Source organism: Canis lupus, chromosome 36 (genome assembly GCF_003254725.2).
Source record: "Canis lupus dingo isolate Sandy chromosome 36, ASM325472v2, whole genome shotgun sequence".
Lineage (NCBI taxonomy): Eukaryota > Metazoa > Chordata > Mammalia > Carnivora > Canidae > Canis > Canis lupus.
Window position 1 is genome coordinate 9,893,873 of NC_064278.1, and position 27,438 is coordinate 9,921,310.

The 27,438-nt window shown below is 38.2% G+C and overlaps 1 protein-coding gene across 5 annotated transcripts in view; it reads right to left on the reverse strand.

Moving 5' to 3' along the window:
* The window catches only part of GRB14 (growth factor receptor bound protein 14), a 163,440-nt gene that overhangs the window by 25,008 nt on the left and 110,994 nt on the right, over window positions 1-27,438 (reverse strand). For all 5 annotated transcript variants that reach the window (XM_025471032.3, XM_049106351.1, XM_025471029.3 and 2 more), the window contains 2 exons: window positions 16,769-16,925; window positions 685-806 (listed from right to left, as the gene is read on the reverse strand). In XM_025471032.3, the coding sequence (XP_025326817.1) occupies window positions 685-806; window positions 16,769-16,925 (279 nt within the window). The remainder of the gene's footprint in view (window positions 1-684; window positions 807-16,768; window positions 16,926-27,438) is intronic.

Below are 27,438 nucleotides of genomic sequence, written 5' to 3' on the forward strand. Positions count from 1 at the left end.
CCAAAACTTCATGTAAAAATATGCTACAGCTGCAGAGACAAAAACAATTTAAAATAATGAGCCCAGAGGCTATTCTGACTTCTCCAGATCCCCAGTCTTCACTAGAATGTGACACACATTTATTTTCTTTTAAAGAGAATTATAATGAAAGTAGTATTTATTAGATAATGCTCTGGTCTTTATCTCATTTCTACTTAGCTCAGTAATTACTGCACTGAAAAAATATATTTTGGAACAGCAAGATTCATGTCAATATTAAATTTTTGGCCAAACTATAGCACTCTCAACAATCAGCAATCTGTTTTCACTTTAGAAATGTTCTTATTTAAATTTCCTAAATTTTGTGAAAAGTGTTACACTATAATATTTTGGAGCTGCTTAAGGATATTTAATAATTTATTCAACCAAAATTAAATGTATAATAGTTTTCTTAAAAAGCAAGAAAATGAAGAAATAGCTCCCCAAAAGGGTTCACCTGAACTTCTGTGATAATGCTGACTAATCACTGTTAGAGTAAGAAGAAACTTGACTGTGATGTTCATGGAACATAATTTTTATCTACAATTTACCAAATAGGGAATTGTATTTGATTTATAGTCACTCTTTTCTTCACATAATATCAAATAACATAACATTTAACAAATTCATTTATTTCCCATAACTATTAATGGGGATTTCACTTACCATTGGGTTTTTAAAGAATTCATATTTGGCATAATTTTTTCTAAAGTATAGTTTATTTTCTTCTTCCATTCCCCAGTTAGATAGCACTTCAATCACCAGCTCATGATCTTCCATTGTTCTTTCTGTAAGGAATGTTTACGTGAGTGTGTTAATAGATGCATGGATAGATGGATGAATGGATGTATAGACAGATGAATGAATAGAAAGACAAATAGGTAGAAAGAAAGAAATATGAACACATTTATCTATACAAATATATAAACCATATTATGTAAGTATCTTTATTAAATATAGCAAATTTTAACTCAATTCTAGACTAGCTAGATTGATAGTATTTTGAGCAATTTTGAATTAGTAATGTTGATTTTTTATACCAAAGCAGATTGTAACCTGAGGAGAAAAATGACAAAATATCACAATGCACTTTTTGCTAATTTTCAATTCCTTTTATTGCTATGTAAATGATAATTACGTTTGATAATAAATCTGCATTAAGAATGCAGGAGCTATTCTTTTTTCTCCCATTCGTCGTGATGCCAAAATTAAAATATTTGCCTCAAGGTTGAACAATTCACCCCATTAAGAGATGAAAAATTTTGACAGGTTCAAAATGCATTTAAGATACATAGTCTGGATCGTTGAGAAAAGTTAAAATAAATGCTTTAAAAGGAAAATTTTTAATGCAAGAACATACAATTTTTAAGAAATCTAATTTCTTGCGGTACTTTATGCTTTCAGAACTAATGTTCAAGCAAATATACTTTGGGTAGGGTGGGAAGGCACTTAGGAGGAAAGATACTTAAATGAAATAAGCAAAATCAACTTTACAGAGGGAAACGTTACATGCACGACTCCTATTTTAATAAGAAACTTGATGTCCATAGCAGTGCTATTCATAATAGCCCCGCACTGGAAACTACCCAAATGCCTATCACCATGAGAATAAATAAATAGTGGAAATAATGGAAAACACATACTACAACAACACACAACTGTATGGGTGAATTTTACAAACATGATATTAAATGAAAGGAGCCAGATACAGAGAGTACTTAAATAAAGTGACACTTAAATAAAGTACTTAAATACTTTAAGTACTTTTAAGTACTTAAAGTTCAACACAGGTAAAATCAATCTGTGGTGCTAGAAATCAGGATAATGGGGATAGTGGATGAGGGAGTACAGGCAGGAGGGAACTACTGGGTGTGGATACTGTTTGTTCTGGGTGTTGGATATCCAAGTTTCTGCAACATCTGAGAGTTCACTGAGGTTGTCCACATATGGCTTGTTCACTTTTCTTATGGTATATCATATTTCAGTAAAAGGTTAAAGAAAATTTACTGTGAAATTACTAATGCAAAACAGGAAGTGAAGAGCAGCCAACAAAGGGATATAGATAGGAATGCTCTGCCTTTTTTTGGTGCTTCTAGGATCTTTTTGAAAAGTATCTGTGTCTCAAACATTCAACACTCAGTAGTGATCTGTTGCCTACAACACCCAAACCCTTGAAAGTAATGTCATACTTAAATAGAAGCTTATTCATCTGAAAGAAGTTCTTGTAAGAATTCTCCATGAATATGGATGAGTTTGAGCTAAGTGTGCATGAACACTCTGGGTTCTGTTCCTAACTCCAATTGCTCTTTTTCAGTCTCACTGACGAGCTCCTATAGCTCCTCTTCTCTTCTAAGATGCAATTCTGGACTCAAATCTTTTCTTTCCCTTTCTTCAACTAATTCACCCTACCTTCAGCCATCCCATCTATCAAGGTCCTTGAGATGAAATCAAAGGCTACAGGTGCTTTTATTCATGCTCTAGTCTCAACTGTTAGACTTTCCACCTCAAGACTTTGTCTAAATCTAAAGTCAGTACGGTGGTTCCCCTAAAACATCGATGCCAGCAATGCCAATTCTTAGCATATCACAAAAAGAAATGAAGCAGTGACTAGAACAGATGTTTGTACACCACTGTTCATAGTAGCATCATTTAATGGGTAGAAACACCCTCATGTCCACCAACAGATGAACGGACAAACAACATGTAGTACATACAATGGAATTCAAAGAACAGCCTTAAAAAGGAATGAAATTCTGACACATGCTACAACATGGATGGACCTCAAAGATACTATATATATAAGAAGACCTAAGTACAGATATTGTATGATTCCATGTATGTGTGATACCTGGAAGAAATTCGTAGACACAAAAAAATAAAATGGTGGTTGCAGGAACTGGGGAGCAAGGAGTTATTGTTTAATGGGTTCAGAGTTTCATTATGAGAAGATAAAAATGTTCTGCAGATGGGTAGTGGTGATGGTTGTACAATATGAATGTACATAATGCCAACGAACTATACCCTTAAAATGGTAAATGTTATGTGATGTACATTTTATCAAAATAAAAAATAAACTTGAAAAGTCATCTTCCTTTTTCTCTTTTTCCTAAATTCTCCTTTGTCCGTTGCATTTTTATACCCACTCCTATACCCTTCCACTTCTGCTATTCCCAGATACCAGGGATTTTTCCTTCAAATGTCTCTCAACAACCCCTCACTCATTCCCACTGTCACGATCCCAATTTAGACCTTCACCTTTCCTTTAAAAAATATATTTTATTTATTTATGCACACAGAGAGAGAGAGACAGAGAGAGAGGCAGAGACAGAGGCAGAAGGAGAAGCAGGCTCCATGCAGGGAGCCCGATACAGGACTGGATTCTGGGACCACAGGATCACACCCTGAGCTGAAGGCAGATGCTCAACCACTGAGCCACCCAGGCATCCCAGACTTTCACCTTTCCTAACTAATCCCCAAACTTCTGGTTTCTCACTCTTCCAATCCAACCTGGACACTGATACCATAGCAAACCTCATAAAACATGTGTGTCAATGTGACCCTTGTTCAAAAAGTTTGTCCACTTCCTACTTGCTGTGGGATACATCCATGTAGTCTGGCAGCTATACCATTCATTTATCTATTTGACAAATATTTATTGAAGGCCTACCACGCATCGTTCATCTTGGGGTTTAGAATTTAGTAATGCATACAGTTAAAAACCACTGCCTCCTGAAGCTTTCATTCTAATGGGAAGACAGACTATAAATGAAATGTAAATCTTAAAAGACAGTGATAAACACTACAAAGAAAAATAGAGCAGGGCTTTAGGAGAGAGGAGGCCTTAGGAGAAAAGAATTCATTTTCAAAAGCTTGCCAAAATAGGTCTCATTGAGAAGGTAATGTTTGAACAAAGACCCAAAGGAGAAGGGGGCATGAGTGAAACAGACACCCACAGGAAGAACCAAAACAAAGCTTCTGAGGCAAGAGCAAGGCTCTATGTTTGAAATACTGCAAGGAGGTTAATGTGGCCGAAGCTGAGTGACCAGAGGGCCAAGTATGAGGAGAAGAGGTTAGAGAAGCAATGGTGATGAGCTGGGAAGACTGGATAAAGCCTTACAGTTCATAGTTCTGACTTTGCCTTGGAGTCAGATGAGAAGGCATTTTGAACAGAGAAATAACATGAACTTATATTTTCATTGGATTGCACTGGCTATGGAGGAGAGCTGATTTTAAAAGGCTTAAGGGTAGACGCAAGACCATTTGGTGTAGAATACTGCAATTAATGAGAGGACAGATGATATGGCTTGGATTAGAGCAATAGCAGTGGAAATGTACGAAACAGGCAGACTCTGGATATATGCTGACGGTAAAGCCAAAAGGAGTTGCTGACAAATCGGACATGATTTGGTGGTTAGGGAAAACACCAAGTTCTCCACCCAAATGGTTGGAAGGATTGTGTTGCTATTAACGAGTCGGAAAAACTGTAAGAGAAGTAGGTTGGGGAGAGTCAGTGGCACTGAGATATCCAGTGGGGAATCGTATCCCTAACAACCTCTCTAGTCTTAGTTTTGTCTACTTACACAAACCAGCTGGTATTTCAGGCTTACGAAACATAGGTTCACATTAAACATACTAAATGTTAAGCATGATATCTATATTTTTTTGCAACTGCAGAGGAAGAAAATTTCAAGGTAGTGAGCAAGATATTTGCTTGTTTGTTTTATCAACCTATGTTTCTTGGTACCGATCACCTCTATCACTAAAGAATCCTATGTTCTGCCCTCAAGATACACTGTGCAGAGCAGAGGGAAAAAGTTACAGAAGTGCATTCTCTTTACTTTTGAGTTCACAATAGACCTTATCAATCTTTGACAAATATAAGTGCTTGGAGAGAATCATGCCTAGATAATTCTTGATTGCCTCATACAGGAACCCACCTTCTGTCTTCTGAGAAGCAGTTAAAAGGTTGGTGGAGGAAAGGATAGACTGAGCTAGATAAAAGTGGACAGTGTAGGTCCCAAGTGACCCTGTATCCTGTGTCCTTCCAGAACGAGAACGCTTCCATAGTGATGAGTTGATGGTGATAAAACAGCAGATATATTTAATGGTGGCATGTGGCCCAAACCAGCGGGCAGCCTTAGGAGACATCTAGCTTCCAACAGATACCCTATACCTAGCATGGTGGAAAAGCCATAGCTGAGGACAACACAGACAGATGAGTTCATAACATCTCACTACAGAGAAAGAACATGGCAACAGTACCACCCCCTCGACCCATCAGGCACATCCAAGAGCTAAGAGAAGACCATGAACTTAAGTGGCTTTATGGTAGAGTCAATAAACTAGAGAGGAACTAGAGTTTCCAGAATATGAAAAGCTGGACAAGAGTTAAACAAACACCTGTCCTGGGACTTAATGCCTCACCAGCATGTTGCAGAAATGAGAGTAGGTCTGAATCTTCAATTGAGAGTATTTTAAATCTGTATGTAACTCATTTATAATATTTTCAGTAGGCTGAACAGTGGCCCCAACAATATCTGGAGCCTATAAATGTTGCCTTATATGGCAAAGTCTTTGCAGATGTCATTAACTTAAAGAGACCAAGATTATCCTGAATTATCCAAGTCGTCTTGAAATCCAATTACAAGGAGACCTTTATAAGACAGAAAGAGATATGACCCAGACAGAAGAGGAAAGGGCAATGTGACCACAGAGGCAGATTCAAATGACAGGGACACAAGCCAAGGAATGATGGCAACCACCAGAAGCTGGACGAAGGAAGGGAAGGATTCCCTTTAATGACCCAGAAAGAGTCTGCCATCATCTTGAGTTCAGCCCAGTGACGTTAGTTGTGGACTTCTCACCTCCAGAACTGTTACAAATTGCATTTCTGTTGTTTGAAGCCACCAGGCCTGTGATAAAGTAATATCACCGTCTAATTGAACAAATTATATTTCCATCTTTCAGAAAAGGAACCTGAAGTTCAGAATAGTGAACATCTCAGGATTTGAAGAGCAGCCACATGCCTGATCCGAAGTTGATGCTCTTCCTCTGTAAGCACTGCCTCTGCCTCCTCCTACAGCTCCCACTGGAGAAGCATCCCCTGCTGCCTCTACTGAGCCTACTTATGCCCTGTTCATTTTGTCCAGATCCACTAAAATCCTCTCTCATGTTCCTGCAGCTCTGATATTTCAACTGCCTCAAATTCTTTTATTTTGAAATGTGTTCAATAAATATTTGGTAATTAAGTGAAAATAACCACATTTTGAGTGTAAGGGGAATGAAAATAATGGGCATTATTTTAAATTATATCAATCTTAACCTCACATGAAAGTAACAAAATCATTTGAATTTGGATCGTCCCAAAATTTGGAAATAAAACAACAAGGGTAGAAAAGCCAAACTGTATTTGAACAGTTATGACAAATGCTAACGAAAAGCACTTTGGGTAATATCTGTGATCACCAACCAAGCAGTAATTTACATGCAAGAAAAGCCCAGCCTACCAAGGTAGAAAGGAAAAATAACATACAATATTCGCAGAAAATTTCACAGAACTATAATACCAAATGTCTAACACATGACTGCAACGGTAAAATATTCTGGTAATCTTAAGAAGAATTTTTTCAAATAAAGCTAGACTAGAGTACATGAGAAAACAGAAGACATATTTTTGATTCCTTCAAAGATGATTTCTGGATATTCTATTGAAACTTCAGATAACATATAAAAAAGCAAATAAACAAAGTCCAGAGGATCAGATGCAGCTATGGGTTCTCACCTTATATCCTTCTCTGGTAACAGAACTAAAATTGTCTTATTATAGAATCTGGCTTTTCTGAAAATTATATTAATAATCTTTTTAAATTTATACATTCCCATCCCAATTTGGATGCACCATCATACACCATCCCCCAATTAAGTCTCATTATGTTAAAGGATTAATATTACAATAATCTGAATAACCCTAAAAGGGATGTTTGATTATCAGTTAATCACATCTTGCAGAAACTTCCTGGTTTCTTTTTTTAAAGGCAGATACCTAACTAAACACAGACCTTAGTAGAGAGGAGGTCAGCATGAAGATACAAGATGCTTAGATGGATAACTGAGAGGAAAAGAAGAATGCTAAAGAGGAGGTGAAAAGTTGCTGATGGCACCTAATTAACTTTCTATTGACTCCTCCTCTTTAAAGTCATTCTAAAACCAATTGGATTTTAAACAACTGAATGATTCTACTAAGTAACTTATATATTTCAAATATCAAAAAGAAACAGATTAATTCTGTAACTAGGGACTCTGTGCTGCAATACTCAAAAACACTGATACTAGGAACTGTCACTCAAACTGAATTCAGATACTTTGTGGATTACCATGTGATAAATGACCCTAGGTAACTGTCTCATAAATTCATCATGATTCTTTTAAAGACCTTATTTTTAAAACTTCATAAATCCATCTAAAATGCTATATTAAGATATACTATTAAAACTTTATAAAAATAAATAAATAAAACTTTATAGTTACAAATCCACTTTGAAACGTTCTGCAGTATTTTTCAGGCATTAGAAAGTGAATGACAATGACTGAATACCACTTCTATGTAGGTAGAAAAATAGGAGAGAAGCCCTCTTAAATCACTTCAAAACAGCATCCAAAAAAAGAGAAAAAAAGCCTACTAAAGAGCAAAGAAATGCTTTCTTAAAACTAAAACAAAAGCTTCAAATCACTTTAAATTTTATCTTTGTTTCCGACAGACCAGTGTGAAGTGTCATGGCAATGCAACAAAATATTGCCAAATAATAGCAACATATAATTGTTTTCTATTTGATTTTCAGAAACTTTTTCTTTAAAAAAAAAAAAGAAGAAGAAGAAGAAAAAGAGTAAAAGAAGTTTCTTCTGAAACTGTTGATTTCACTTCAAAGTCTTTTAAAAACCCTCAATCCTCCCAGAATGGAAAGTGTTCACCTGTGACCTTCTGCCTGGATTTCTTCGCTGAATCTACTGAAAGTACAGCGTGAGGCTCAAATAGAAACCTGAGTCCCTACTCTTCTCATCACTTGATAAGAGAAGAAACAAAAGTGGCTTTTACCTCTAATTCGCCCAGAAAACAATTCTTTGTATACCTTTGTTACAGGAAACTCCAGGAGACAAATGGTCCTTGTACTTCTCTGGGCTAGGCAGAAACTACATACATTTTGTCAATCTTATTTTCAGATAAAAATGAACAGCCTCTGACCAAGCAAAACAAAAACTGGAGAAGCAAAGAATACAATAGGGCTCAATGCTGAAAGCTTTCTTAATCTAAGAAAACTATTTAATACCAAGGAACTCCTCTGGAAAAATTGCTACCATCGTATTCAGCTCCCCAAGCGCAATTAATAGAAAAATCTTGACACTTAAGCTTGATGGGTATAATAAAGGCCTTGTGGATCATTCTTCAACAAACTGAAATATTCTTCATATTATCTCTGACTCACTGATCACAACTTGTATTCATAGAAATCCTTACTTTTCCACCAAGTATCTGCATACACATCACCTCAAGCTGACTGGTAAATACCCAGAGAGTTTAGAAATAGCCTCCATAAATTCTAAGTTACCAAATGCATCCTTTAAAGACAGAGCAAATTTCCACCTGGGCATGGCATGTGACTTCTTTGGTTTCTTTTGCAAGTCTCTTCTTTCTATGTATGTTGTAATCCATCCTTTGAACTGCTTTATATAAGTACCTTACAGTTTAGTACAGTTTAGTTCAATAACCACTTATATGTCCTAGATGCTTGGTTACAAAGAAATACACAGAGTTCCAGCCCTTGTGGAATTACTGTCGACTTTTAATAATATGACCACTGTTATGATAGTTGCAGAAAATGTTAACAGCAGGTCAGAAGATAGGTACTTGGGCAACTTGGAGCTTCAGGAAAATGTCTAAATCTTTATAAACCTCTTAAGTTTTTAAAATTGTGGGTTTTTTCTGATTTCTAAAATAATACATTTCCATTATTGAAAATTTGAAAACAATGGCCAGCAGACAATCACCATCCATCTTTAACCTCTCAATCAGGAATTAGCACTGAACATTTCAGTATATTCCCTTCTTGTTTTTCCTCTGGGTCCATATGAATGTATGTGTATATATTTTTCACAAAATTTAGGAAACACCATACATATGTTTATATGTACTCATCCAGTCAATCAATCATCTTTAAAATCTTATACCTGTCCACATCAGACTTCAAAGAAAAAACTCCAAAAACATAATCAAAAGCTACATGATTTATATCCTATGGATGTAATGTAATTTATTACATCCCTCTATTATTATATCATTAGGTTTTATTTTTCTAATTAATACTGCCTGAACAACCTTATATTTATTTCTTGGCAAAATTTGGTTGTTTTCCACACCCCAGTCTAGCATGTACTTGTGGAAATGTCTCTACCTCAGGACACAATTCATCAGTTACTCCCAGTGCTTCTGTTATGTTCAGGATTTGCAATTTCCTAAAGGATGTATGAGAAATGGTAGTTCCAGCAAGCATCCTAATTGTCTTAAGGAACAGCTGCTTGGAACACAGAACAGACAGCTCTGTCTCCCTACCTACTCTCTGATAGAAGGGGCAAATCTACTTCATAAGGTTGAACGTTAGGGTGCCACCAACTGCTTTTTTCTTCTCCTCTAAGACTGTGGCACTAGGTTCGCTGGCTGTCAGCTTGGACAGCTGAGGGTTTTGACCTTACTTTATTTTTATGATATTTTCGGGAAATGGCTAGCAGTTATCCTTTGCTACCATTTTTTTTTATTTTTTTATTTTTAAGGATTTTATTTATTTATTCATGAGAAACACAGAGAGAGAGAGGCAGAGGGAGAAGCAGGCTCCATGCAGGGAGCCCAACGTGGGACTTGATCCCGGGGTCTCCAGGATCAGGCCCTGGGCCGAAGGTGGCGCTAAACGGCTGAGGCACCAGGCTGCCCCTTTGCTACCATTTTTGACCAAAATTCCAAGTAAGCTTTGGAAGAGGTATAGCCAGGTAAGGATGGGTGAGAAAGGACTCGCTGAGGGCCCTAATGGTGGGAGCAAGAAAATGAAGGAGTAGAAACTGTAGTGCATGTGGGCAAGTATAGGCATTTCTTTAATGTATAAACTTAAAGTGGAGGAGGAGGGGAGACAGAAGGCTGGAGATAGGAGGGATAGTTAGGTCACAGGTGCTACAAGCCCCACAAAGGACCTTGGACCCTAACGCATGAAGAATCAGGTCTGCGTTCACATGGATAACGCTGGTATGAGCAGAGGCAAGGGGACCAAAAACAAGGCTAATATAATACCTGAGGAGAGAGATGGTAAGACCCGAACTCAGGCTACATGAACACTGAGGAGGAAAGATCAGCTGGACCAGGAGGCAGATTTAGCTATAAGCACTCTTCTCGGGTTCATATTCTCTGCCTCTAGCCTTCATGTGCCACCAGGACATGGTGCCTCCTCAAAGCTCAGGTCAGTCTAAGGAGAGAAGGAAGCCTGATGCCACATACCCTAAAGGCGTCACAATTATTTGTGCTGGTGATAAAGGTGGTCACAACTCTGATGGCTGGTAGGTTACAAAGAGCACTGAAAGTACAACTGCGTATCAGCTCCAGACAACAGGAAAAACACTTGTGACTCTTTTGTAAAAGAGAAAAAAAGTGAAGGAGCAGCTTCAAAGCAGGCAGCTGTGAGGCGTTAACTCGTCGTTGCTGTGCACTGTTTCTGTCTTAAAAGAGATCACGTGGGTATAGCTGCACACATAAAAATGGTTTCATTAAAAGCCTCCAGTCATTCATTTTGCTTATTAAAGCCACTCCACAATGATATTCACAATGGAACTCTCAGCTGTCCCTAGCAATGACACTAAAATACAATTAATTCTTCTTCCCGAGGAGTCTATAGGTATGTGCTTGAGGTACTGTGTTAATTGCCACTGCTTCATACCATGGCTTCAATTAGGAATCAAAATGGGAGCAAGACAAACATGGATCCCATTAAGTTCCAGAGGACTTAAAACTGAAGTTTTTGTCCCCACCCCATTCCCCCCCCTCAATCCTCTGATGCTAAAAGCAGAGGGCTCCATCTGGGGATCGACAGTGACATCCAGTGGCCATGAACTAAAACATACCAGTTACAAAATGTTACGTATGTGAGCAGGGCAAATATTTGTTGATGTACTGATATTTTAAATTCAGTGTCTATGAAACTGTATGCAACTAGAACCTCATCATAACATGATCACAAATCAGGCAAATCAGAGATTTGTAACAAAATTAGGATATTTAGCTGCCTTCCATGATTTACTCTGCCTATTAAAAATCCCAGGAGCATACGTTAATAATTACTGCCAGAGGAGATGAAATATTGATATTGTATTCAGAGTTCCAAATGTCATATTACCGTTTATGTTATATACCAATTCAAGGATAAGTAATTTCCAACACGATCCTCTTGCTCAGTCAAGAGAAATAGCTTGCTCTGCTATAAAGTGAACTGGGTTAGATGAGGTGGACCACAGTAATTTCAATACTACCTTGTTAAGAAAAATTTATCTGAAAATTTTCTTGAGCGTTCAAAATTTTAACTTTTACTCAAACCACGCATGAAAGACAAAGATGGAGAGTGAGAAAGAGACAAACCAACCATGGAATCCCAGGAACGTGAAGAGAAACAAACTCACTTCAGTGGAAAATGCATAGACTTTAGAATCTGAAAGGACCCACATGTGAGCCATGTTTGATTCCAGGCAAGGAATTTCATCACTGAGTCTCTGTATTCCTATATGTCAAAGGGAGATGAGAAAACACATCTTGCAGGGTTGCAATGAGGCTAAGTAATGAGAACATTAAACGTTAAAACCTCTCATTCTGTGCCTTGCATGTATAAGATGCACATTAATAGCAGCTATCACACATATGCATTCATATTAAAACTACTACAAAATAAAATAAATAAAATAAAATAAATAAAATAAACTACTACTAAAACTGAAGTTTCCTTTGCCAAAGAAAATGTCTCTCTGAAAACAGACTTTCAATTCCATAAATCTATCATATTTTGAACGTTAAGTGCTCTTCCATCTGACTTTAGAATTTGTGATGTATTTTAACAGATCAAAAGCAACAATAGTAGCATATTTATTAACAATATAAAATGTCTCTGACCCTTTCCTAAGCTCCTCTTGGTCATTAAAGTGACCTCAAGTACAGAAAACCCTTAACTCTCTCTCACCTATCCCACAAGTCACCATGTTCTCACCTCTAAGGCTTCAGAGTCTCAAAAATATCACATCTCATACCAGTGTAGACTATACTGTGAAGATGGTACAAGGAGAAATGACAGAAATAACAGATGGGCCAGGATTTATTGATCCAGGAAGCCACAGGTAGTTTGATGTAGAAGCAAAACAAAGTTGCTTAGCCTCTAAACGGTTGAATTCTGGCCTTCTTGGTAGTATATAGTTGACCCTTGAACAATGTGGAGGATAGGGGTACAGACCTCCCCTTGCAGTCAAAAATCTGGAAGGCTTACTGATGACATAAGCAGTCGATTAATACATATTCTGACATTACATGTACTATATACTGCGTTCTCACACAAAAGTAAGCTAGAGAAAAGAAATGTTATCAAGAAAATCATAAGAAAGAGAAAATAAATTTACAGTACTGAACAGGATTTACTGGGGGAAAAAAAACACATATAAGTGGATCCACAGAGTTCAAACCCATGTTATTCAAGGGTCAACTGTACTTTCAAAACTAAATCAGGATCATATTGCTCTCTGACTCAAAGACCTTCAGTCACTTTTTTCTCTCACTCGGTGTAAAAGCCAAGCCCCTCCATGGAATATAAGACCCTAGATGAGCTGGCTCTGCAGCAACCCTACCGAAATCCACTCCATCACTCTGCACCCCTGCTCCAAAAGCACTGGCCTCTGGCCGCTGCCTGAACACAAGGACACTGCCACAAATATTCTCCTCAACATCATACTTCAGGGACACCTTCACTGATCCCTCTATCTAAACTGTGTCGCCTACTCCCCCTCCCCCGCCAAGATGCTCTTTCCTTCTTCCTTGCCTTTTCCTCTTTTCCCCAGCACAGGCAACTCGAGGTTTTTAAAAGTTCACATTTTACCCCTTTGCTTTTACAAAAAAAAGACCTACATTAGTATCTGTTTATGCCAACCAACAGAAATCTAAGGAGGATTTTTGCTTTTACAAAAAAGGTGAAAAGTGAAAATACCATTCAGCGTGTGCTTTGCAATGAGCCCTTATAAAGGCAGCAGGCTCCACGGAGCAGCAGGGAGAGCGGTCCTGCCAAGCTCCTTCCAGGGAACTACACTCAGCATCTCAGCATCAAGCAAGCTCTCATAGCTTTGAACTTTGTCTGGGAGCATCTGTGCTTTATCTTGTTTTATTTTGTGCATCTGTTGGCAAGATGTGTCCTAAGATATCAGAAAATGCTAAGAGAGGTTATTTCTGGGATCTGGGAATGCTCAAATGTTTTCCCATATAAATTAACAGTAAATACTTCTTTGCTCTATACCATTCCAGCTTACAAAAGCATTCACAGGAGTGCTCTACTTTCAGACAGCAGGAGAAACCTATACTTATCATCACCTAAGGGATTACAAATTTTAGCCATATGTCTCTTACTTTCTCTTCCCATGAGAATGCAAACTCGTAAGGGCAGTATCTTTTGTCTGTTATGTTCATAATCTACTCCCCAAGATCTACACACAAAATAGGCTTGGCATAAAATAGTCAATAAATAGATATTTAAGCTGTTTGAGTAAGTCAACAGGAAAAGGCAGGGAGAGTTCCTAGTTTTTGTGAAATCTGTAAAGTGAAAAGAAAAAAAAAATAAGATGAATTTTTAGGTCCACACACATACACAAAAACAAGGTAGTCCACAAAAGGAAACACAGATTATGTTAAAACGGAGAAAAAATAAAGAAAGAAAGAAAAAAAAGAAAATAGAGATTTTCATTAGCTATCATCTAATGTTTCAGTGCATCCTTACAGAACTAAAGCAGCTAATAAATAAACCAATAAAAGAAAGAAAAAGAAGCTGGTAAATCTAATACGCGTTAGTATTGGGGCAGCATTATATTGGCATTTTTCTGTTTAAAGATACAACCTGAGTGGGGTGCCTGGGTGGCTCAGTCAGTTGAGCAGCACTGGGACTGAGCCCACCTTGTGCCCCATGCTTAGTGCAGAGGCTGCTTCTGTTCTTCCCCTGCCTTGTGTGTGCACAGGCTCAAGTTCTCTGTCAAATATATAAATCAAATCTTTTTTTTTAAAGATATAATCTGAGTGAAAACAAGAGGAAAGAAAAAGAACACAAGAAAGCTGTGAAACAATTTCTTTCTCATAATCTTTGGTCTAATGCATGGTTGATGAAGCCATAAGACACTATTCTCACATCTTTGATTTTATTTCAGCATTTCCAGAAAATAGAGTAATGGATAAATACATTTCTATTTGATGCCTAAAAGTTTAAATTTAGTACGTAACTCAAATTAATTCTCAATGTTCCATTTTAAGCCTCTACATTAAAAGACCTGTGCATTTTATTCCTTAATATAATTTGCTGTGTGGTTTCAGTGAAAACTGGTGCTTGATTTAAAGAGTAGATTTTTATCATTAAACATCAAGCTATTTTTTTAGGGATAAATTATAGTGACTATAACCAAAAAGAAAAAAAGTTTTTAAAGTTGCTTCAAAAGAAAAAATTAAGAGTATAAAATACTGTAATTACATACTAAGCTAATTAAGAGCTGTATTCTTGGGCAGCCTGGGTGGCTCAGTGGTTTAGTGCTGCCTTCAGTCCAGGGCCTGATCCTGGAGACCCGGGATCAAGTCCCACATCCGGCTCCCTGCATGGAGCCTGCTTTTCCCTCTGCCTGTGTCTCTGCCTCTCTCTCGCGCTCTCTCTCTCATGAATAAATAAATAAAATCTTAAAAAAAAAAAAAAGCTGTATTCTCACAAACACATATAAAAGTAGTTTAGAATATGGCGAGTATCTATTGAGAGTTAAAACTATACTTTTAGGAGATTCACAGTCATGAATAGAAGTTAAATTAGTTACAAACAATAATGCAGAAAATATATGTTGAACTTTTTCTGCTCTAAGAAGGCGAGACAGCACGTCACACTGGCTGAAGTATGACATACCTTCAGAATTCAGGTTTTCTGTCAATGTTATCTGATATGGAGGCGGGTTGGGGGGGAAGGATTTTGCAGATATGATTAAAGGATCTTGAAATGAAGAGATTATCCTGGATGATTATCTGGGTAAACTCTAAACAGTACCATTTTTGTAAGAGAGAGGCAGAGAATGACTCGACAGAAGAGGAAGCTCCATTGTGACCACAGAGACAGAGATTGAAGTGATGCAGCCAGAGCCAAGGAATGCCAGCAGCCACCAGAAGCTGGAAAAGGCAAGGAACAGATTCTCTCCTAGAACCTCCAGAGGAAGTGTGTCCCTGACAATACCTTGATTTCAAGTCAGTGATACTGATTTCAGACTTCTGGCCTCCAGAACCGTGAGAAAATAACTTTTGGTTGTTATAAGCCACCAGGTTTACAGTCATTTGTTACAGCAGCCACAGGAAACTCATACGGAATTCAAAGAATCAAATGACATTATCATAGCAAACTTACTTCTTTTTCACTACTTATTATGGGAAAATGTTTTTTTAACACTAATATCTGTAAAAATAAGAAAAGGTAAAATAGTACTGTTGCCAAATTTTGTCTCCCTCTAGCAGAAGAATGAAAATCTTCTATAACTTATTCTTAAAAATTAGGGGGAAAAACCCTCTACATTTTACAATACAGAGATGCACTTCAAATTAAAAATATATTTTTTTAACAGTTGTTCTTTATGTTTGTGACTTTAAAAGGTAAAGAAGTTACTTAATTCTTCAAGAAAAAGTTAAGGTGCCAGAACTACCACTATTGATACTTCCCATGTCTGTGTGACAATTCAAAAAACAGTTCAAATAACAGTTTATTTTATTAACTTCTCAAAAACTGTTCATTGTGCTACCAAAGATTATTATGAAATTCATCTATCGGGCACCTGGGTGGCTCAGTAGTTAAGCAACTGCCTGTGGCTCAGGTCATGATCCCAGGGTCATGGGATTGAGTCCCACATCAGCTCCCCGCAGGGAGCCTGCTTCTCTCTCCATCTGTGTCTCTGCCTCTCTCTGTGTCTCTCTTGAATAAACAAATAAAATCTTGAAAACAAGAAAGAAATTTATCTATCAATTTGTACCTTATGTTTTGGCTCCCAAATTCCCATCTATCGCTATTTAAACAAAGAAGTGTAGGAAATGGGGCAGCCCAGGTGGCTCAGCCGTTTAGCACCACCTTCAGCCCAGGGTGTGACCCTGGAGTTTCAGGATTAAGTCCCACGTGGGGTTCCCAGCATGGAGCCTGCTCCTCCTTCTGCCTGTGTCTCTGCCTCTCTCTCTCTCTCTCTCTCTCTGCCTCTCATGAATAAATAAATATTTAAAAAAAAGAAGTGTAGGAAATGTGTAATATTTCTACCCTTACTTTCACTTTGTGAAACATTCTTTGTCTCCCAACCACCAACACCAAAAATAAAGAAAAGGACTATTCATAATTCTCTTTTCTTTCTGTCTGAAGAAAATCTTTGCCATATGATTGAAATGAACAGAAATGCAATGATGTGGACTATGGTTCTGCATCCTTACCTAGTCCTATGTGAGGCAGATGCTCAAAAAGGGTCCAGCTGTGGTCATCAATGTAATGATTCTTCAGGATCAACAGCTGGCAAACATCTCGGGCAGTTATGTCACTGGGTACCTCTAAAGCCCTGCTGGTTTCATCTTCACTGTATACTTTAATTACCTGTGTAGGTAGAAACAAGAAAATGAGCTAACATATCCTATTAAAAATATCATTCTAATAAGTCATAAAAAAACTTACTGGTTGTGCTGATTACAAAGTCCTTATATGGATTCTTGTACATTTAATTTCCTGTAACACTGAATGAATGTTGCCTATCCAAGACTTGTTTATAATCTGTCAAAACCACTTGGTCTGACAACTTCCACTCTCTCCAGTGTCTACAAGAGGACACTGAATGACCATTTAATCTCATTTCTCTACCACTCTGGTCTACTAAAAAGCCTCATATCTCTTAATATTATTTCTATTCCATATTTATATCCTGTAAATTATCCAAGTAGCATGGGTGATTTATTTCCAGATACATATAGGTAGTAAAAGCAATAAGTAGAATCAGCCTTTATGAAAAGATTTCTCTATTTCAGGTTATGGAGATTTTGGTAGACTGGCTAGATGTATACCAAATCCTTTTCTTTTTTCCCTTGCAATTGGTTGTGACCGTGGGATTGAGTGTTAGTCAATGGAGTATAAGTACATTCAATGTTGCACTTTCAGGCCTAGTCCATAAAAACCTCCCATTTATTGTCCCCCAATATACCAATTATACCACCCTCCCACTGAATGGTAATGACAAGGACCAAGAGGGAAGAAAAGTCATGGGACAGAAGGAGCTTTTGCCCCTTCATGACCACATGAGCCAATTAAGAATACCCATATGTAACTTTGACATAAGCAAGAAATAAACTTTTATTGTATTCACTTACTATGAATTTGTATTTATCTATTACAGGAGCTAATGTCACCCTAAATTACACAGAATTAGAGAGAATTTCATATACGATAGTCCCCTCAACATTTACCAAGTAGTGCTATGTGCTAGAATTTCTGCTATTAATTATGGTATGTTATATAGCAAATTAATTATAAGAAGATAAATACCTATGATAATAGTATAGTAAGATCAACATACGCACATAACACAAGTGAGAAATGGTAAGAAAATTCACTATAAGAAAACACTTGTTACAAAAATATGGACATTTTTAGTAATTCAAACAAGTGCAAATTAAAATGATGTACCAATTCTGTCCTACCAATTTTTTAAATTACACTTAATAACAGTGTGATGAAACACTTCCTCTCTTACAGTGACAGGAGTGATATGAATTGGTAAAATTATTTTGTACACCTGTTGCAAAGTATTCAAAAGCATTTAATGGTCCATTCCTTTGATTCAGTAATTTCACATAGTTAAACTATCTCAGCAACTCTGTTAAATGTGGAAAATGGCTTCAGGCATAGACATATCCAGCAAAGCATTACATATAATTCTATCAATCTAAATATTCAACAATGAAAGAATGATAACTGACAGTACTTTCCTAGAATGGAATATTATATAGAGCTTAAAAATGTTATTCAAGGAAATGATACAAGAACTTTAAAAAATTCTTAGGTAAAATAAGATCATGACACCAAAGCATACTTTGCATGGTACAGTGCAAACTTCCTTGTTGGACTGGCTACCAGGCACCTATCTGTCTTCTTCTAACAAAATTCTCATTGCCTTCGAGAGCACACTCCCTCCCCCACCATCAGTCTTTGTAGTTCTGGAAACTCTACCATCAGCTCAGCCATGGAGAGGGGGGCTATTTACTTAAAAAAGAGCCAGTTGTTAAATGTTCAGGAACTGCAAGCCAGGCATCCACCTTGAAATCAGCCATGGTGTGAGCATGTATACTAAAGAAATTGGCAATTGCTACAAATAAGGTCTTCTTTAAAAAAAAAAACAAAAACAAAAACATATTTTTAGGGCCAGCTTACCAGTGGGCCACTGCCTCAGATCCTGATAGATATTATCCAGACTGATCAACCAGCACCCAGAATCCCTTTGCCAACAGTAATTATTTCAGAGAAGGTCATAAGACCTAACCAGAGCCAGTCAGAGCCAATCTGAGAATCTATTCACCTAACTATAGAGTGGACTCTCTTTTCCAGTAGGCAGACATAGGATGAAGCAGATAGCATCAACAAAAGTAAAGACTGGGAAAATGAGGACCCCATGGAATGAGCCACGCTAAGAGATAGAGTCCTGAGAGTATCTCCGAGCTCCTGGATCAGCTGAATTGGATTTCTCTGTGTTTTTATCACATATGTGCTGTGAGGCTCTAAGTGTCTAGTGGTAACACCCACCTACTTATCTACCTTGCTCTAGCCGTGGACTCCCTCCAGTTCAGTCTCCATACTGCTAGCAGAATAAACTTGCTAATTGTCAATCCAATCAGGTCATTCTGCTAATGAAATTCTTCAGCGTCTCCTCATCGTCCTAACTCAAGCAGCTCATCATGTTTACTAAGATCCCTTATAAGGTGCACATCCTTCACTAAGTGTTTTAGTACAAGGCTGTCACAGACAGTGACTGTTGTTTCCTTCAGAGAGCTTAGAGTCTAGTAGGGAAAGCAGTATTAAAAAAATAATTACAAACTAGGGCATAAAAATGCTGTATATTACTAACCATAAAATGGGGTTAGGAGAGACATAACCTGCCAGAAGGAATCTGGCAGGTTCTAAGGACTAAGAGGAGTGAGGGATGACAGGGGCAGTCAACAGGCAGCCTGTTCCTAAGGAAACCAAAGTGATGGGCAGGATGGTGGTAACAGGGATGCATGGTCCTAAGTTCAGAACTGACATCAGAACCATCGAGCTTTTAAGTAGTAAACAAACACATAGACATGGATACATCTGGCGAGGGAGAAAAGGAAGAACAAAAGAAAAGACAATCTAGGACCAAACCCTGAGAAATACCAATATGTAATGGTGACTTAGAGGCAAGAAAGTCTCAAAGATCAAGAGGAGTAAAAAGAGAATCAGGGAACCCATGCAATAAAGCCCAAACTTTAGCATGCACACGACATGCACACCCTCCAGGAAACCAACCTACACAACAGATCATTCTGTGATCCTAGCCAAATGTGACAGGTACTTGCAACCTGTTCTCAGTTGCATGTGAGTTATCCTCTACTTGGAATCAATGCTTCAACCACCAATAACATGCTTTATTTGGCAAATTCCTACCTTATCATTTGGCCCCAGCTTCCATGGCACTGCCTTCAGAAAGTCCTCCCTGACTGCCCAAGGCTTTGTAATTTATAGTGCCCTTTTTACATGCTCTTATTTTGTAATTTTCTATTTGCATGTCTTTTTCCTCAACTGTACTAATAAATCCCTTCAAGGATCTATTTATCATTTGACATCATACTTAAGGTACCTAGCCCAAGGCAGTGTATGGTTTAATAAAGATCTTTGGAACAAATGAACTTTGTACCCCTGTAGTGCCAATCAAAGTGTTTTTGACATAGGAGGGACTCAATACATATTTATAAACTTTAAAAATATTTTGTCACAAAGTGTGTGAATAAGCTTGGTAAATTAAAATTCTTTTCAATAATCAAGAAAGAAACAAGTTTTCTTATAAATAGTTCTAGGTAAGAATTGACTTAGTATCGCTGTTTGTGGGCAGTTCTGAGTTGTGAAATCACTGAGGTTGCTATATAAAGTGGTATATGAAAATACACAGTCAAAATCAGGTGCAATTGTTTGAGCTTTCACTTCAGTTGATTCATTTTCTCATTCATTAATACATGTGGTTCACTAAGATCCCAAGGCCCGTTTGGAATCTCAGTGTTTTCCATGATGGCATGCAGGAAGTTAATGCTCTTTAGCATGTGTCTTGAGGATCTGTATCCAGGCTAGATAATTGGTCGGGTTCTAAGGGACGCTGTCCACTGTATCTCTATGTGCTGTGGCTACCACCAACTGGATCAGGTGCTGGTACATGCTCCTGACAAAAGCCATTTGAAGACGACTACTCCTGAGGGGAAGAAAGGATCTGACCCTGTGGCTGCTCCTTCACGTGGCACAATCATGAGCCACTGTCTCAATTCCCTCAGAAGCCACCTGGAAAATCCCATGCCTGGAGATGGGGGTGGAGTGGGGGAGAATGTCATGGTGGCCACTGAGAAGGTTCCCAGTAATTCCTGGCTACCCATGTTTCTTTCCACTGAACTCCCATCACCTGGGCTAACAGAAGTATGCCTCTTACTTTTCATGCTCTATCTTTTATATCAGAGGAACTGAGAAATTTAAAAGAAAAAAAAAGCAAAACAAAACTGGAGACCGTCTGAAGCCTAAGCCAAATTCAAGAAGTGGGCAAGAATTGAACAAGAGGTAAATCTAGGGAAAATGAAAAAGGTATCTACCCAATTAGGAAATGCCAGTTATTTTTTTCAGACTATGTCACTGCAAATTTGAAAGACACAGGTTGTCAAGAATCAAAACACATATATTTAGAAGGATTAGGCCAATTCAATGTTTGGAATAGGTACATGTACTCATTTTAAAATGAGTAACACCTGCTGGAAGTAAAGCTTAATATTTTCTTTTGAGCTCAGTTTCAAACTCGTATTTTTAAACTTTTATTTAATTTTGACATTTATCCCCAAATACACATTTATCTAAGAATGATAAAATTATATATTTTTTAAATATTTTATTTATTCATGAGAGAGAGACGCAGAGACATAGGCAGAGGGAGAAGCAGGCTCGATGCAGGGCAAGGAGCCTGATGTGGGACTTGATCCCAGGATTCCAGGATCATTCTCTGGGCCGAAGGCAGGTCTAAATTACTGAGCCACCCAGGGATCCATTCAAATTGTATTTTAATTGATATGAAAGCAGCAGAAAATCCCTGTCAGCTCTGAAATCTACTCAATAAATGTGAAAAGTTCCTTATTCTACAAAAGGGTGCCTTCTCAGAGTCTCATTTTATTACTATTTATTTCTCCTTGAAATCTATGAAAAAAGGAAAGATAATCTAAGCCTAAACTCTCTAGTAGAGTTGAATATGTCCCTTGCCAAAAGTATTACTCCACAAAACCGTCCTATTTAAGAGAGGAAGTCAAGTCATCTGAAAACCTCCATGACTAGGATGGATTAAAACTAGGTTAAAGGGACACCTGGGTAGCTCAGCGGTTGAGCGTCTGCCTTTGACTCAGATCCTGATCCTGGAGTCCCGCATCAAGCTCCCTGCATGGAGCCTGCTTCTCCCTCTGCCTATGTCTCTGCCTCCCTCTCTGTGTCTCTCATGAATAAATAAATAAATAAATCTTAAAAAAAAATAAAACTAGATTAAAAATGTTTGTGATCAAGTAAAAAAACAATAGCAGGGCTGTTCTTAAGACTCATTAGAGCAAAATAGTGGTATCCTGTTTCTTCTACATACTGAATGGTAAAGAAGAGATTTTAAGATCATATAATTACGCTACTTAATAAAGGGATATTATAATTTCCAGTTCGGCGGTCCAAATTCCCAGCTTTCCTTTATAACAGGAAAAAAATAGGGGGAGGAAAATGTTATGCATACCAACTGATCATCTGAAATGATATGCCAGCAGGAGGAAATCCTGCCTGACACTAAAGAATAGGAGCTTTCTTTGTTTCATCAATGAATAGATACTTGACCAGCAAGAAAGACATGCACGATAAGGTCTGTCTATAACATCCCTGCAGCATAAACAGAGCGCCCAAGGACAGCCAACCGTGTACACACAGGCTGTGTTTAGGCAACCCTTCCGTGTCACTGTAATCCTGACAGTCAGGGCAACCTTGGCCTTTGGAGTGGTTTACAGCTTCAAAAACTGCTCTGGGAGTATATGGCATCTAGCAGTGAAAACGTTCTGCACAGACACAGTAAACCCTGCAGGGGATATGCTGGAATGTGAGCAGAGCAGATCTCTGTTTTGGCTGACATCCTTATCAAGGCAGTTTATACACTTTATACTTCAAGTCCTCTAGACTGCCCTCCACAAAAGTGGCAGCAAGAGATTAAAAACCCATTTTCAAAGCAGTAGACACAACAACACTCAAATATACAGAAGTGGAAAGAAATGGTTAACTTTTTAGAAGAAAGTTTGGGGCCCCTAAAGCCTTGAGACCAAAAGATAATATGTTTAAAATATAAGACAACGGCCATTTCTGAAAAACAAAGAGATCAAAATTTTTTTTAAGATTTTATTTATTTATCCTTGATAGACACAGAGAGAGAGAGAGGCAGAGACAAAGGCAGATGGAGAAGCAGGCCCCATGCCGGGAGCCCGATGTGGGACTCGATCCCGGGACTCCAGGATCGCGCCCTGAGCCAAAGGCAGGTGCCAAACCGCTGAGCCACCCAGGGATCCCCGAGATCAAATTTGAAAGTCACTTCAATACATATCATCTTGCCCCCAAAGCACGCATAGTATTCATCTGCTACCATCACCATCTGCTACAATCACTGTTCTGATTCTCAGAACAGATTATTCAAAAACTTAGGAAAGCATGGGCAATGACCAAATGGCCAGCCTTTCTCTTCCTCCCTGCAGACCCCAGGAATGTGATGGCATGGTATAGCTAGTTCCTTCCCAACCTGGATCCATCCTGGAATATGTGAAATGAACTCAGGGTTGTCATCGGTCATGTGGCAATGTCACAGAGTAAAGGGGGCAGTAACCCCTTGATAAGTAATTAACTACAGCAGGGTAGCTTTCCCCCACTTATCATTTTTTTTTTAAAGAAAGAAGGAAAAAAAAAATAAAGAAAGAAGGAGGAAGGAGGAATAATCATTCAGCAGGTAAAAAAATGAGCATGGTTTAAGCATAAATATATGACCAAGAATCCACAAAATGAAGTGAGAAAAACTAAAAGAAGGAAGAGGAAAAGGAGAAAAAGAAAGAAAGAGCAAAAGAGGAGAAAAAAGATCACTGGGACATAGTTATTTCCTATGTCAAAGCTTCTACTTTGGGGGATCCCTGGGTGGCGCAGCGGTTTGGTGCCTGCCTTTGGCCCAGGGCGTGATCCTGGAGACCCGGGATCGAATCCCACGTGGGGCTCCCGGTGCATGGAGCCTGCTCCTCCCTCTGCCTGTGTCTCTGCCTCTCACTCTCTCTCTCTGTGTGACTATCATAAATAAATAAAAATTAAAAAAAAAAAAAGCTTCTACTTTGGGAAAATTTAAATTTAATTTTTAAATTAACGACATTCAAATATTACATTTAATATTTAAACATTGATTCTTATGAATTACTATTTAATTCAAAATAATTTAAACAGCATGTTTAACTACCAAGACCTTACTATAATGAAAAGTATCTAACTTCTAAAATGAAACATTAATTCTTTTATTGTATCTATTAATTATATATGTTGTTTACATACGGTTAATAGGAAGCAATAAATAAGGCCCACAGAGGTGTGAAGTAAAGCTTATTTCTACAGCTCTTTAAAAGCTCTTTAAATGTTATCCAAGTGGGCAGCCCGGGTGGCTCAACGGTTTAGCGCCACCTTCAGCCCAGGGTGTGATCCTGGAGACCTGGGATGGAGTCCCGCATCGGGCTCCCTGCATGGAGCCTGCTTCTCCCTCTGCCTGTGTCTCTGCCTCTCTCTCTCTCTGTGTGTGACTATCATAAATAAATAAAAAAAATTAAAAAAAGATTATAAAGCTATCTTTCAATGCTTCAGGTTTTTTTCCCTCTATTATTTTTAACAGATAGGGAATGTACCTAAATCATGAGAAATATTTTTATATCAAGGTCAGAGCAGCCCTGGATTTTTACATTCTTCTAAATAAGGAATGCAGTGTCCTAAGATAAAAGAAGACATTCTTGAATATTTTGAATTAAGCAACTCAGTGTGTTCCCTTGAAGGAAATGGAAAATAATATATTCATTATTACTTATTCCAAATCTCTAAAAAAATGGTATATTTTAAAAACAAAACCTGTTCCAAAAGGCCCTAATAGCTCATGAAAAGCTACTACTCCTTTATTGCCACCTTGTGTTATTTTTCTAGCTGTCAAATATTTATTAAGAGCAAAATAGTACATAGTTTAGAGAAATCACGTTGTAGGATATCTTAAATTCTCTCCATTAAAAAAGATTTCAAGAATACATTTTATTTAAGCATGAAGAATACATATTCAATTAGTTATAAGATATTAACTCAAAACAGATACTGTCACCAATATCAGAACTACAGAAATTGACTGGTACAAACAGGTCTACATAGCTCCTTTCAAATTGATGCCTTATAATCCTTTCCTTATTCTCTAACACCAAACATATTATTTTTTCTCAGTTTCTTGAAACAGCCATGCTCCTTCCTGACACAGGGCCTTTGCATACACTACTAGAACTGCTTTTTACACTGTCTCCCCACCTTCTACTTTTCATCCCTGAGACGAACTATTATTTCTGCGGGGAAGTTTCAATGGCCCTTCCAGTTTAGGTCCAGGCCCTTTGTTCCATGTAGGTGTGTCCAAAACCATGTAATTACTATCCATCAGCCTCCACTGCTGAAAATGCTGCATGACAGCAGGAATGATATCAATGTTTGCTTCCCATTGTGTCCCAACAGTTAGTACGGTGCCTGGAACACAGCTGATAACCAAAACTATTCTTTTAGTGATGAATGAACCTATCATGTATAGCCCTGTAGAAGACAACATTAGGGATTTTAAAACAGTAGTTTTGAAACTTCATAGGGTTTGAAAATCTCCAGGGGAGAAAAAAATACATTGAGACCAAAGAGAAAACATACACAAGTTTTCATGAAATCTGTGAACTGAACAAAGGTGGATAAGGTGATTTCTCCGGTCCATTTCAATTCTGGTACTCTGTGTGAATACACGGATACGCAGACAGACAGATACACACACACACACACACACACACACACACACGGTCCGAGGACACCCAGGCAGGACAAATATTTATTGGCAGAGACACACCAAGGTCTAAAGAAGCAAAAAATATGCCTACAACGACAGCCAGACCACTTTGCCAAGATCAGAGGGACTAAGTCATGCAGAGCAGGTGAGGAAGCGCCGGGGCCAGGAGGCCTGCAGAAAGAGGGTCCTCACCAATCAGCACAAACCAGTGAGGCGGCCACCACAGATGGGATCATTTTTTAGATACAAGACTGACTTTTTTTCAGTGGTTGGAAATAACAGAATTAAGTTTTAAATGATACTTTTACAAGAACATGACTACAAAGTGGTAAGAGAATACGATAAATAACCACAGGAGGATCTAACCATTTAGGAGCAGGTTCTATAAGTAACAGAAAAATCTACAATGACTTAATTAACCAAGCTGAGGTTAATTTTTCTCTCACATTCAAAACCAGATGCAGACAGCACTGAGTTGGGTGAGGTAGGTCCATCAAGTCACCAGCGAAAGAGCCAGGCTCTTTCCATTAGTCTGCAGTCCTTAGGGTCACAAGCTGGGTCATCCCCACAGCAATCTCTGTAAAAACTCTGAATGCGTGTACCTTTGTATGTTATTTCATCTCAACAGGAAAATCACAGAGCATGCCTGGATATACAGATAAATGAATCCAGAGTTGAAGGACCTCTGTCCCTGGAGATCCATGCAGAACTTCCAGAAGTTCTGGATATAAATTCAAAATATAAGGATGGAGATTTAGGATGTATTAATTTGTTTCCCACTCAGCATTAAGCCAAAGGGTCCCAGTGTGGAAATGCCCCAAAGCTGGCATGGCAGGGGATTTATCACTGCCACATCTGACAGCTTGGAAGAGCAACACTGCCAAACCAGGGCCTGGCCAGGCTTCCAACCAAGAGAAGAAAGCCAGTCTGCAGGTCAAGGGGGCTGCAGAAAGTCTCCTGGATGCCCCTCTGCTTTATCTGAGTCTCCAACTCTGTTCTTGACCCTTTCTGCCTCCTTCTCAGGCCAAGGGCCCTATAGGCTGCTCCTTCCTTGGTGGTCCTTTCTCCCTCCAGGATAGCAAAACAGACTTAGGTGGGGGTTTAGTTTTGCAAAGAAGAAATAATCGTAAGCCCTTTCAGTGTGCTCTGTTATGTGGTAGGGGAAATAAAAGGCAAAAGAAACAGCTCCAATTTCATTATAAAAGAAGGCGAACATTAAAAACAAAGTCTAAAGATACCCTAAACCACGCACAGACACATCTACATATGTGTGTGTGTGTATGTGTGTGTGTTATTTTAGGACTTAAATCCAATATGAATAAAGAGGGTCAAATCCCAAATCCCACACTAATGTTTCCAATGACTTCATCAAAGGAGTGTTCTCTGAACCTCAGTGTTTTTAAAACTCATGTAATTCCTGTGAAGATGCCAGTGCTGACTAATTCATCTTTGAAGTAAAAAAACCTTCACAAGTGCTAATGCTTATTCATATTTAAAGCAGAAAACCATTGGTCATGCTTATGTTGGACATAATGTTATTCCAGTATCTCGTTTCAGGCTTTAAGCGATCATTTATTCCCAGAATATCCATACAGCATGTCTAAGCAAAAAAGTTAAAAACAGTGTCCCACAGTGAGAAGGACAAGTTGGGGAGGGGCAAACAGGAAGAGAGGAAGGAGAATATTTATTAGTGCCCAGGACACATCGGACTTTTTACTGCAATTCTTAGGCTGCCTGGCATCAATTGAAGCA